Here is a 13949-nt window from a genome sequence, read left to right as displayed (position 1 = left end):
CCCTACATTCTCCAAATGTCAAGGAGTACATCTCTCTGATATCTCTGGTACTTACTTGTGCAGCTTGAGTTACGGCAGTATCTCAGAACCTCACATTTCATCCTCAGGAGACCCCCATGTCTTTTTTGTTTTCCAACTTAAGGTGACAATGGACTACCTCAGAAGAGCTGCTGCTGACTGCCACCAAGGACCTATGTCTAACACTTTTGCTCAAAGCCACAACAAAAGCCTGCAGCACAAGAAGCACAAAGTTCCATGCTCCAAGCACTGAGCCATCATGAAAAGCCATCTGATAATCCCACTTAAACTTTGCTCTTAAATCAGAAATTGATACTAACTCACCCTTCCCTTCTTGATCACCTTCATTGATTTCAAATACTGGTCCCCCTCCAAATTTCTGTTTAACAAAGGTTTTGCAAACTTGCTCAATGTCCTCCTCTCACTTCTGCTTTTAGTTCTTCTCTACATCTGCAGCAGCCCTTTGGAGAAGGAGCGCGCTCAGCTTTCCTGTTCTGTTGCTGCCTGCACTCTCCTCTCTCTGAATCTATTTCACGTACTTAAATCCCACTTAAGAATCAAAGAAGGAAGGACAGAAGGACAAAAGAAAGGATGAAAGGAAGGAAAGAGGAAAGAACAAAAGAAAAAAAAACACTTGAATGCAAAACATACAGAATAAACTACATAAATAATACATATTACTGTACTCTACATCATCTAAAAAGTGCTACCTGCTCTCACATCGTCCAAAGTGACCATGATTCACCACAGCTTAATGCATGATAAAGATCCCAAAGAAGCAGAATAAAAGGCATAAGAACTGAAAGCAGGTAAAACCATTGTTCATGAAATGACTGTAGCAACGCATAGCAGTGCTAATGGACCACAACTGGGATAAAGCATTGGATGCTGTAATGTAAGAGTTTAAAAAAAAAATAAAATCTAAGAAGACTTTTTTTCTTGTGGGGTTCAAGCACAGTCTCATGACCGCTAGATAACTGGTGAACTTCAGAGACAAATAATTCTGTCTTGATCCAAGAGTAAAAGAAAGACATAATGAGAAAGACTGCAACACAAGGTACCTCTGTGTCGTGGTTTAGGCCAAATCGGCTACTGGGGATGTGGGGGCCCCAGATGGGACCGACAGATGCTCCCCTCTACCCCTCTTCAGAGAGAGGGGCAGAGGAGGAAAAAGAGACTTACAAGTTTAGAAGGAACTAAACTACTTTAATGAAATATTAATAATAAAATAAAAAAGGAAATAATGAAATACATACAAAACCGTATCAAGCTCCCGAGATGACAGTCACGACGCCGGCTGGCACTGGGGCAGTCCCAGGCTGGACTCAGTGACGGACGGGAACTGGATTCTGGATCTGCATTCAGGATTGGGATCGCAGGCAGATGAACAGAGTCCTCCTCAGACGTTGGCCATTGAAGGAAGAGAGAGCTGACCTTTCGATCCCTCAGCCTTTATACTGAGCATGAGGCAGATGGGATGGAATACCCTCATTGGTCAGTTTTGGGTCACCTGTCCTGTCCGCTCCTCCTTACAGGTGGGACCCCACTATGCTTTTCCGCTTCCGACCCTCCAACAGGGCAAATAACAAAGTTGGTTGGCCTTGGTTGTTATAGCAATAAGTATAAGCAAGGTCCTCTCTGCATACCATGGCTGGGCATCACCTATAAACATAGGTCTTATCACCCTGAGAGAGTGAACATTGTCTGCACAATATGCTGTTAATTTCAGTTGTTAGAGAGGCCCAGCTAAGAAGTGAAGTTACTGACCAAAATTGGTTCTGTTTTACCTCAAACCAGGACACTCTGCCAGGAGTGGAGGGAGCAGCAGTCAACCAATACTGTCCCAGGGACAAGTGGCAGAGCACATCCCACTTGACCTGTCAAGGTATAGCCAGAGTTTAAAGCATGCACAATCTCAGGCAGCATCCTACAGAAGTATACCAACCCTTAGATGCTGTGTGCTTAGACGATCACTGACCACAATGAGATCTTGACACATTTGAGGCCTTCCAGAAGCACTTCCATTTCAGTACTGAACACCAAAAAAGCTTTTCTGCAGCCTTCTCCTTTTGAGACTTCCGTTTTACGCCAAACGTTCCTTTCTATCTCTGCCTCGCCCTCCCCATTGCTTAGCTGCCTGCATTCCTCACGGCAAATTAACAGCTTGAAAAGACTTCCAGTTTGATGCAATTTCATGTTCTTGAATACAGTGTTCTCAGGAGCACTATTATGGAAATTTAATTTCTTGAGAAATAGATCAGATACCTTTAACAGAATGAAACACAAATGTTCTCTACGACTTCCTGGAGAAAGCCTGTGTTGGGCCTACAATAAGATATGTAATTTACAGAGCTGTTATCAAGAAAAAAAAAAAAAGTATTGTCTCATATCAACAGTTTTGTTTTTTTAAAAATTATGCACTTAAACAACTAACACTAAACAGTTCCCTTAAAACTAAAAAAAACCCAAAACAACCCTTTGTCTTCTGTGCAAATCAGAGTCAGGTTTCTCCTCTTTCCCTTTTTTTTGCAGACACCTTCCAAAAGTGGACATTGCTCCCTGATTTCTGCACAGCTGTAATAATCACAGCCAGAATACTGCAGCAAAGCAGCGAGAATGAGGGATTCTCACAAGCAGGGACTCACCTTTCGGATATGACAGTTTTCAACTCCAGCCAAGAACGTAGGAGCTCTGCTATCACAAGTCACTGAGATAATACGCTAAATTAGCTCATCTCCTGGGAGACTCACTCCCACCTGTTCAACAGCTCCAGGCCAAGCTCCTTTCAGCCCTCTGTTGAATCTGGGTACCACAGAGGTATGTCACAGTGCTCCTCAGTTCCTCTGAGGGGATTTTATGCCACTGGGGTGGTGCAGTGGGGAGTCTGACTGTGCCAGCTAATGGCACCGTAAACCAGCGCTTTCCTGTAGCGCGTTCAAAGCTCAGTCTGCTCCCGAACATAACGTTACAATACGTAGCCTCAAACCTTGCTAAGAAAACAGAAGATTCAATAGTGGCTCTTCGTGGTTTAGCATACAGCGGGGATGGTATTGACAAATAAAAGGGCAAAGTCCTTTCCCTATTTTGACAGGTAAAATTCAAAACTTTTAATATGTGCCTGAACCTGCTGAACGCTACAGCCTGTGTAGAACTGGAAGGGATTGTGCGCTCTTTGGAGCCAATCGCTCTGGCTCACAGGGTGCACGGAGGCTGTAGTGTCACAGAGAGTCAGGACTGCTGCACTCTTTCAGGTAAAGCATGTTGAGCTAACCAAGACATTTGGCACCCAGGGATGATGATGTGCCGGACAGCACTGAGGTGAGCGCAGCAGATCTGGAATGATTTCAAGTCACCCCTCATGGGAAAAAAAAACCAACAACAGAATGAACTTTTGAAGATATTTTCAGGTACAGAAAGACAGCTCACATGAAGTTACATTTATTTAACTCCATCTCCCATCCCCGATAAAGACATGTGGGGCATATCTGGTATTTTTGTTCAATTCAGAACTGCACTACCAAACAAATCTCTCAGTTGTACCCATCTACCATGCTCTAACTCAATTTTATAGTGGCCTGAGGGCACATAAATTGGCTTCCCTTTGGACGAAGCTAAATTAGAAGATGCTGTTCAACCACTAATAGACATTCACACCAGTCTGGAACTAGCTTGAAATAACTCCCTGTCCAAAACGTGTATTCGAGACCTCAGCACCATGTCTCTCACCCTCATGGGGTGGGTCCACGCTACTTCCCAATGTGGGCACACCCATAATTTTTAGTTTAACTACTCTAGGAATGAAGTAACAGCATAGGACTCAGCTCACAACGGTTGAGGACAATTATGACCTTGAAGGAAGACAGCAGGGTACATGAGGATTGACACCTCTTGCTACAGGAATCCCAGAATTACCTGGATTATAACTGTGTAGGGCAGCAGGGTACATGAGGATTGACACCTCTTGCTACAGGAATCCCAGAATTACCTGGATTATAACTGCGTAGGGAAAAAGCCTGCATAGTGCTTCTGAAGTGCAGCCTTTTTTTTCTTATTTGGAAAAATTTACTCAAATAAAGGCACGTTTCAGCATAGTACATTAGATACGCCAACCGTGCTCACTCTTCAACATACTACAGGCTATTTCTGTGAAGTACAGAGTGGCAGGGGAACATTAAGAGCATGAAATATTCATCTTTCCATCATGTTATTCCTGAGTCTGGCCTAGGTTTTCCAAGTTAAATGAGTTCTCTCTCCCGTTGAAGACACCTGTTATGCAGAATTCCATCTGTTCGGTAAAATTCGAAATTGATTACCTTAATGACAGCTAATAGGCAGAACTGTTCTATTGATCTGAATCCACTCCTCTGTGGAGCCCACTTCAATAAAAGGCAGCCCTCAAGCTATTTTGCCTCCTTAATTTTTGGTCTTTTACATGGAGCTGCATGCAAACAGTCATTAACAACCTTGCCTAGGACATGTGCACATTTCAGAGTAGGATCTCTCTCCCTCTAAGTCCATGACAGTTCTTCTCTCTACAGCAAAAGAAACGGGAACAATCATTTATTCTGAGTGTTCAAGTACCCAATTAACCAATCAACCCTTTAAATATGTTTTATAAAAGGTGTTCTCTGAGAATCTGTGATCCTGCTATCCTTGATATGCTGACTCATTTTTTAAGTGTTTTAAAAGTCTCATTTTATCATTATGCCTATTACCACATTTTAATAAAAAAACAGCCTGCTTATTTTTATGTATGACTGTAGAGCTATTTGCACTCCCAAAGGCCATTAAAAGTAACAAGAACCGGGCTAAACTAAGATAACAAATTTACAGGCTCATGTTAAAACACAAGGATCTTCAGCCAGTGCAAATTACCAGACATTGACCGAGTGCTTGACTTGTTGTTATTTTCTTCTCCTTTCTTCATGGAAAAGTGGGTTTAATGGTATATGCACACACGCAGCTAACAATTCCCAAGACAGTAAACAAGATTCCCCAGTCCTCTTGAGCCAAATCCAAAGTCTATTAGTGTCTGCAGGCTTTGCTACGGACTTCTGAGCATTGGGTCTAGCAACAAACCAACTGTAATCATTGAACACTGCACGGTATCCAACTCCAGCCATTCGAACAGGAAACCATAGCTATGTCAAACGCACCTAAGCGTACAGAGGCAACTGCATTCAACTTACATCTTGATCAAGCAATCACAACCTGACAGTAAGAGACAGTATTACATACCACTTACAGAGCGGTTTCTGTACACGATGCCCAAAAGACTTAAAGTTCAGACCCGTGAAACAGATAAGCAGGGAGATAAACGATTAAAATTCTGAATAATTTAACGGGCATGGAGGTGAGCACCATTGCTTATCAGAAAGAACCTGTATAGAAACATTTTTAATTAACAAAGGGAAGAAAGGGATGCTTATTGCATGGCTTCAAGCAGGTAAGGCAGTGCACTGCTTATCTCCACATCCCAATCATTTTCTAATTATTATAATTGTTGTAAATCTCAAGACAGAACATGCCTTCATTTGCATACCGACACATGGGTCTGAATTAGATTTTTAAATTTATGCCTGCAAAGCTTCTGCAGATGTTTTAAAACTTTTCCCACCCTGTTCCTGCAGCGTCTTTTCGTGCCCAGCTTCCGTTTGGGTTAGCATGGTAGGAGACAGCATAGACTTAAGCCAACTGTGTCACTTGCCTGCCTCTGGATCCAGGGAATGTCACAGCAAAGAACAGAGAAAAGGGACAGTCACAATCTCTTACGACAGCAGCAGCTGCTTCTGAAAAAGACTCAGTCCTCTACAGACACACTAGCACTTTGCCTGCAATTGTCTTCCAGCTACAATTTTCAGTTTCTTGATCAGTTTTAAGCACGAAAAAAATCTCAGCAATTCTTGATATAAACAAGCCTGGAAATAGAATTTCAGCTGGGAACAGGATTTGAATAGAGCCTTTCTCAGTTATGAACTGTTTAAAATGAAATACGGGTTTAGATCCGTGTTTGGTGTTAAAAGATAAAAGTGCACTCAAATCAATGGACACAGATTGGATTCAACCCCACACTGTCAAGCCATTTTACTAATAATATACTGTGAAAAGAAAAAGAAAATAATTTTGGGAGTGAGCAAAGTTGCTGGTGGACTCAAACATTAATATTCATCGATATCATTGATATTTATATATTCCTGATATTTCTATTTCATGCTTACACTAGGGCAGAGCTGAGAGTGCGTGTACCTTCAGAGTATTTAAGCGTACCATATGGGTATAATTGCAACTCAATCAGTTATAAGATATATTCAGTCAAGACTCTGCATAATACTAAAGACCTATTCTGGGCATTTTATACTTCATAAGGGAAGAGAGAAGTAGCAAAGATATGGCATGCCAGGAGCCAAGTGGCATTAAGCAGGTAATACTTGAAACAAAAATAATGCCCCTTTATAAAAGGCAACCGACTTACACTTCATGACTTATAAAACCCCAACACTTGTACACAGCTCTAAGGAGGAGGAGGGGACAGCCCCACAGCTCTCTTTGTTCAGAAAGGGCACTTATAGGTCCACCCTTACCCTCAGTATCAAAGTTGTTTTCTTCTTGTTCTAACTGAACAGTTGAGCCTGTTTTGGCCATTACTAAAATGTCACCCTGAAAATGCAGATTATATGATGCTACTTTTGGTGCCTGGTGTCTTCCCATGCTTTTCCCTTCCCCAGTTCACTAAAATAAAGCACCAAGAAAAAAAAAAAAAAAAAGAAAAAGAAAAACAACGTGCGAGGCTCTCAGTCTATCAAGCCAGGAAGAACTATTTTAAGAATTAATTTGTGCCCTGAGAGATCTGTTTAAATTATCCTCCTATGCTGTCCTAACCGAAGATTAAAGCAGTGAACTTCCAATGTCTTAAGGAGACGATGAAAATGGAAGAACTGGAGCGTACAGGCTGCTCCGCGGTCCCCCCGGGTGCAGGGCTGAGCGCGAGGAGGGGAAACTGGTGCCCAGAACGATGGAGCTGCTGATCTGCTGGTGCGCCAGGAGCCCACAGACCTTTGCCACCCTCAGCTAGAGCTCAGACATCACAACCAGGCTTTCCCTCATGTCACCACTTTTTAACTATGCCTATCCTTTACAGCTGAGGATATGTCCCCTTTATATGCCACCCGCTGCTTTTCTGACAGGCAAAGTTTTGACTTCATTCTGTCCTGGTAAGTGCAGTCAGACAGAAATACCCTCTAAAAAACAGGCACGACAGAGAAAATTAAGTCTTTAACTTTCTGCCTCTATAGAAACACATACAGCACCTACCAAGAGAAAGAAAATGAATCAAGTTCAGCTATGGTGTGAGCACTGCAGTTTTCCCCAAAGTCAATGGAAGTTACACCTACTTACAGCTGCTTTTTGCCCCCACCCCACCCCCCATCACCACTTGCACACGCACAGCCAGAGCACACGCTGTGCTCTGAAGTGTCCCTCCAAGAAAATGTCAGGCAAAAAAAAAAATTAAAAAAAAAAAAAATCCCCGAAAGTGCATGACAAAGTAAGAAGCTGAAACCCACTTTGGCAATTTTAGACCCATCTGCAGAGGGGCTGTTAAAAAGCTTTACCCCCTTCCCCCATCGAGAGGGGGCCTCCGTCCCAACATCCTGCCCCCCCCCCCGCCATGCACCTAAAGAACAAGTGAAAGAACAAACCTCTACAGCGTTCAGCAAGAGGTGCAGGTGCTGTTAAAAATAGCACAGTTTCAGCTTTCCCCCCCCTCCCCAGCCTCCACACACACCGAAGAAAGCAGACCTTGAACCCAGCTACACCGTACTTTCCTCCTGCCACTGACTGGTGACTCAGTTGACAATTTTAGGAACACGCACCAAGAACATAAAATAAAAATTAAAATAATAATAATACAAGAAACACATAGTTATACAATGCAAATATGTATTTGTTTGAAATTGAGGAAAATAAGCATTACCTGTTCTTGTTGTTGGGCTTGTTTCCCTGATGCATTTTGCTCCTTGGCTGTAGTCATGCTCACCTATTTGTGCCCACTGCAGTGGCAAACAGGATTTTACTCTGTGTGTGTGTGTGTGTAAGCTTGTCTGTGTGTGTTCAGACATACACGCGCGCGCACACACACACACATGCACAAAGACTAAAGGGATAAGGATGAGTAACTAGTCCATCACTTAATCACCAGCTGAGAAATTTCCCACCCCCACAAAAAGAAATAAATAAAAATGCAATATAAAAAAGCACTAGTCTAGCTGTCTTCCCCCTTGAGCCTCTAAAATAAAAGCAGGAGCAGGAGCAGAGAGAAGGATGCTGTGGGGGCTTCTTCAATTAGCAACAGCCTCTGCAATCGTCACAGAAACAATGATAACTGCTTGGCAACCAGCAACTGGCAGCTCAGAGCCGGGAGGCAGCGATGTGGTCCTCGCTCCCCACCTCCACGGCGGCAGCCCGCGCGTTGCGCATGCACCGGCCGCCTCGTAGCACAATGTGCCGCTCGCTGGCGATGTGCAAAGCCGGAGCTCGGCAGTCATCTCCCCTCCCGCAGCCGGGGGAAAGGGGCCGCAGGAATTAAATCCCGCATTCCCGGCGACGGGAGTCCCGTGGATGCGGAGTTTCTGGCAGACGCGCTCTCATCTTCTCCCAACTTGCGGAGGTTTCCATGCCCCGGCAGTCCCCGGCTATGACGGAGAGCTGTGCCATGGCAGTTTTGGAGGATGTAATGTGCGCTCCCAGGGAAGTGGGTTCCCAACGATGGGACCCGGAGAGCACCAATGCTCCCCGGGCAGCTGCTTGCCTCACTGCCAAAGGGGTGGCACGTTCACCGGAGTCAAACATGCCCCCCCAGCCTCCCCCCGGCCCTCTCCTTGTCCCTGATGTGACAGGGGCCACTTTGCATCTCTGGTACCGTGGCTGCCTCCCGCGTACTTGCAGCTGCCATGTAGGTCACATTGCAGGGTGACACACCAGCGAGCACCGCCTGCTCGCTCCCCGCGGACTCCCTGCCGTAACAGAGATCTCTCTCCAACACGGCAGAGCTGTCAAACAAGCCCTCCTAGCCCGCTCACCCACCTTGCCGCCAGCACGGGTTGACGTGGGGTGTGCCTGAGCATGAGGCACAAAACCAGTACTGCTCCCCAGTGACCCTCAGGGGACCAAACATAGTTGGAAAAAACTTAGAGCAGCACGAAGGGATGTTTGCTCGGGACTGATGCAAGCCCCAGCTCACCTCAACATCAGGTGACACGAGACTGCCATGTTGCTGCTTTTCCCCTCCTCACCTCCCTCCCAGCGCACGCAGCGGACGGGGCCAGAGCGAGCCCATAGCTTGCTTCTGTGCTGTAGCGCTGTATAAAGCTACATGTTTTCTCACTCACGTGCTACTGGGATGTCTGCTGAGTCTGCAGATAACCAGCTAAGGAAAAGGAACATCAGAGTATTTATCTGACAAGGAAGTGATTATGCCCCATTTGATCCTAAATTTTACAGTACAGATTTATTATACAAGGTCACATTCACCGGGAGCACAGCTCCGGTTGAGGCAGTCTCTCCTTACACCAGAGATGAGTTTGATCCTTCTTGGTTCAGGGACAGATCGACGGCAGGCCAAGTTTTCCTAGAGACTATCTACTAGCCACCACTCAGACCTTCTAAGCATTTCTGCATTTTCACCATTATGTACCCCATCAGTTTATAGAAACTACAGCATAAAATATCTGCAACATGGAATTGTGCTAGTATGGAACTGGACAACTTTGCCCAGTCCCAGCTGCCAGGATCCAGGCAACAGCTCATTAAAAAAAAAAATAAAATAAAGGTGAATAGCACCTCCTTAAGAGGAAGCAATAATTTACATTTAAATCTAACAGCCTGTGTCAGCCTCTTGCTGGGCTGCACTATGACACAGTCCCAGCTTACATTGCAATTTCATCTCTTTGGTCCCAATAGTTTTAGTCACAATATTTTGTAGATGTTTATAGTGAGGTTATTCCTGCTCATACATTTTTCCCTCGCCATCAGAACACAATTGCTTTCAGGGTCTTGTATAAGTGGATCAGTTTGAATTTTCCAATTGGCTTGGTCTGTTTTTCTACCCGTTGTGGGTAATAAGGAAGGCTTGCTTTACTCCACACTTTTGCTATTTTTCTTTTCAAGAGGGATTCAAATAAAACAAAACTGTATTTGGGGATTTTTTTTTTTTACTTCCTTACAGTATACCCTGGAAATTTCTGCAAAACAGATCCCTTTCAAAACATAGACCATTCACGGGGTCCCTGACCCCTTAGTACTTACACTGGCAATCACTGAACTGAACTGCACTGTTATTGAAAATAAATATATTTGTACCTGCCTGTTTACCCTTGCATGCCCTCTCCATGCATATTCAATTCTTTCAGGGTTAACAATTTAGGACACACAGTTTTCAATAGCTCTGGAAACAGCCACTCTCCTTACAATGTAGATTTTTCCCAACAAGCTTGTTGTTGGACACACAGGAAGTTAATTGTGCTAATTAGTCCAGCAGTTAGCTATGCAAATGCATATGGCTTAGCCTCATTACATAGGTGCATTACGACACTGAAGTTCTCACTGCGCATCCCAATGTTTTGGCACAGCAACCCCAGTGTTATTGCAGTGCCCTGGTCTCTCTGTCACCTCTGAGCTGTGCGGGGGTTTCATCCCCTCAGACGGCCAGGAGCTCACGTCTGCTGCCAGGAGGACATGGAACCAGGGGACTGTCACATCCTCCAGCTCTCTGCCACCATCCTTCCTTGATCAAAGGGGTTCAGAGGTTGCCAAGCACCTCCCGGGGAGACGCTAGAGGAGGAAGCAGTGGCCATTGCCATTCAGAAATACTCATTACTGACAGGCATAGAATAATCTGCTCACATATTAGCAGGGCTGAGGCCATCCATCCTGACCTCTGTGCTATGTTAGGCTACCAACTTCATTGCTTGGCTGAGTCATCACTTATGAAAGATTAATACATCCCTATCACAGGACAGGAATCAGTATCTGCCAACCTCAGCAGCTGCTCGGGCAGAAGGATTTATACAGACAGACCTATTTAGGGTGTTGCAGGAGGGACTGGCACTGGGAATATGACCTTACCATCCATCCCGCCCCACAGCATCCCAGCTGATCACAGGGATACAGGCAACACACTTTTTGTCACCACCAAGTTTGAAGATGTATCAGGCTGTTCATCCTTTAGCACCCATCATCTGCAACAGGTTTGCCTCCACTGGCTGCCTGGGCTATGCGCAGGGTCTATCTCCAGGCTCGCTGCCTGCCACACAGGCTGCCCTCCCATCATGAGCATCCTCCATTAATCCATGTAGTCCACACTGTGCCACTGCTGGGACAGCTCAGCAGCAGCACCACTATGAGCACAGACAGACAGCTCTCCCTGTTAACCAAGACACATGTGCAAAATGCCAACTACAACCACATGAATGGCATCCCCACACTTGACATCAATTAGCTCCTCCAGCACTGTGGGAGGACAGACAGCCATCTCCCTCCCATCAGGAGAGGAACCAGTGACAGCTGAAAGGAACTGTTCCCAGCTTCTCAACTCACCTTCACCCAGACTGCTTGTTTCAACAAAATCATGCAGCACTGCACTAAGACAGATAATTTTTAATTACCTTGTAACAAATTAGTCACACATATCCTAGAGCCTTTCCTGTTACAAGGGAAGTGCTTCATTCCCCTGGGACTGGCAGGAACAGAATTGCGGTCTGGGATCATTCTTCAAACACTCCCAGGAGTTCCTGGAGAGCATCTCCACCACCACTCAAAGCTCCCTCACACTCAAAAGATTGTTGCAATCCTTGTGCGTTGCAAATGGAAAATAATACTGCAATGGCTGCGTAAGACAAGGTGGACGAAAGCCTTAAAAAGTCACCACCATGAAGACCTATGAACTCTTAGGAGCTAAAGCACAATAACCACTGTTCATGACCGTGCATTACACCAATGCGCGCTAGGTTTGTTATTGCTCCCAAACATTTTTAAGCAGATCAGTTTATTAAGACCATCCTTGATCCCCTCCATGTAGGTAGAGGTCTCTGCTGCCCATGGACGCAGAGAAGCCCCTTTCTGGGAAGCAGCGATGGCCTCTCAGGAGTCAGTGCAGAGCATTCCCATCCCCTGCATGAGACCAGATTCAAGAGCAGCCTGTGCTCACAGGGAGCCCTCCAGCCGCACACATCTGTTCAATGGAGTATAGACTAAGTAAGGGCAGTAATAAACCTGCAGCAGAAGTGGGCACAGTTATTGGATGCAGAACCCTTCTTCTCCTTTGAATCCTGGGGTTCTGGCTCATACACACTGGGCTATTTATTCCCCCTTCATTACCAGATCATAGAAGTTGAAGCCAGTGGGCAAAATGGGTAGAAATGACTTCTCCTTGATTAACTACACCTTTCCACAGTCTACTAACATTCTCCCCTCTCCAGATAAAAACCAAACCCCATGGAGAGCTACGTATCTGAAACTTTTAGTGGGTCTAAACCATCAGTACCTGGGATGTGGTAAGGTGATACCTCCAGCAGAACACACCACACTATCTGCTCTTGTACAGCCAGTCCCTCTGAGCTTCACACTCACTCCCAGTTCCCGTTGGTTTGGCTGGTTTGCTTCCAGTTGAGGGAGCACACATGGCCCAGGAAAGCACATGCTCTGGCAAGCTGTGACAATGGAAAAACCTACTCACAGGTAGGTTACAAGGGAAAAGTCTTAAGGGTACAGTTTTTAGGATACAGCATTACAGAGGTACAAGATGTTAGTAAGATACCTCAGGAAGAGAGACAGAGTCTGCCAGCACAGACATCCACCATAAGAAAGGTGAGGTGAGCTTGTAAAAATGTTGCAGCCATGGATTTTAGCATTTAGCCATTTGAAAGGTGACTGACAGCTTGGATCAAAACAGGCCTACAGGATGCAAGGGGAACAGTGCTCAGTACAATAGTGCTTTACGGGGGGGGGGCGGAACGGGACAGCAGGGTGGCAACAGAAGGCTGACAGCTCCTGGCAGCTCCTGCAGCAGCTATCTGAGAGTCTACCTTACCTGTGCTCTTCTAGGACCAGTAGCATACTCCTAAAAGGAATAAATCCATTTAATATCCAAGGCTGAACGAATACATTTGCAGCTGCCCTATTGCCCCACCATTCCAGCTTTCCTAGAGAACTTCAAAGAGTGAGGAACCAGAGGGAAGAGTCTGCACAAAGCAAGCTGTCCATGGCATCATCATGGTCCTGTAGATGTGCCAAGGCATGCTGGTGACCAATTCACTCTCCTCAGTCCCAGTGCCAACATCTCATCCACACAAAAAGCAATGGCACAACCCCTCATTATTCTGGACCTCTATGGCCCAGATGCAGTGAGTCAGAGGGATCTGTGCTCCTCCACTGAAGATCCTTCTGGAGGTAAAGCACTCCTCATAAAGGGGATGCCACAGCAGAGGAGAGAGCTGTAAAACCATGAGGGTTACGTGGTTAAAAACTCCCTTTACAAGAATTCATGCTTTTCAATGCTGCAAAAGCAGTCAGAATGCCGGCTGTTCATTCTGGAGGTCTCTGTTCTGTGTTCATCTGAATAAGCTTTGGAGAGGGAGAATTTAATTTTGTTTTGTTCTGAAAGCACAGTTTGTGCCCTGCCCCTCTCCAAGAATGTGACAACAGTAATATCACATTATTGCACAGCAACATCCCCAGTTTGAATTAGGAATTGGAAACACTTAGATGGTATATCAGCTGATATCAGCCCTATTCCTACAAAGGCTTCAGAGCATCTCTAGTGCTTACAGACCATCCCCAGTGCAGCTTCTCAACCTTGTCCCTATTAGAAGACCACAAAACCACTTAATCTTGTTCCAAATTAATTCCTGTCTTTGGCAAGACTTCTCAGCTTGTCA

The 13949-nt window shown here is 45.2% G+C and overlaps 1 protein-coding gene across 1 annotated transcript in view; it reads right to left on the bottom strand.

Moving 5' to 3' along the window:
• The window catches only part of DPP6 (dipeptidyl-peptidase 6), a 261890-nt gene extending 253843 nt beyond the window's left edge, over positions 1-8047 (bottom strand). The window contains exon 1 of the mRNA XM_009886773.1: positions 7991-8047. Coding sequence (XP_009885075.1) covers positions 7991-8047 — 57 coding nt within the window. The remainder of the gene's footprint in view (positions 1-7990) is intronic.
• Positions 8048-13949: the final 5902 nt, after the last annotated feature.

The sequence above is a fragment of the Charadrius vociferus genome, unplaced genomic scaffold (genome assembly GCF_000708025.1).
Source record: "Charadrius vociferus isolate BGI_N301 unplaced genomic scaffold, ASM70802v2 scaffold255, whole genome shotgun sequence".
NCBI classification, from domain to species: Eukaryota; Metazoa; Chordata; class Aves; order Charadriiformes; family Charadriidae; genus Charadrius; species Charadrius vociferus.
This window is presented reverse-complemented; position numbering and strand designations above follow the sequence as displayed.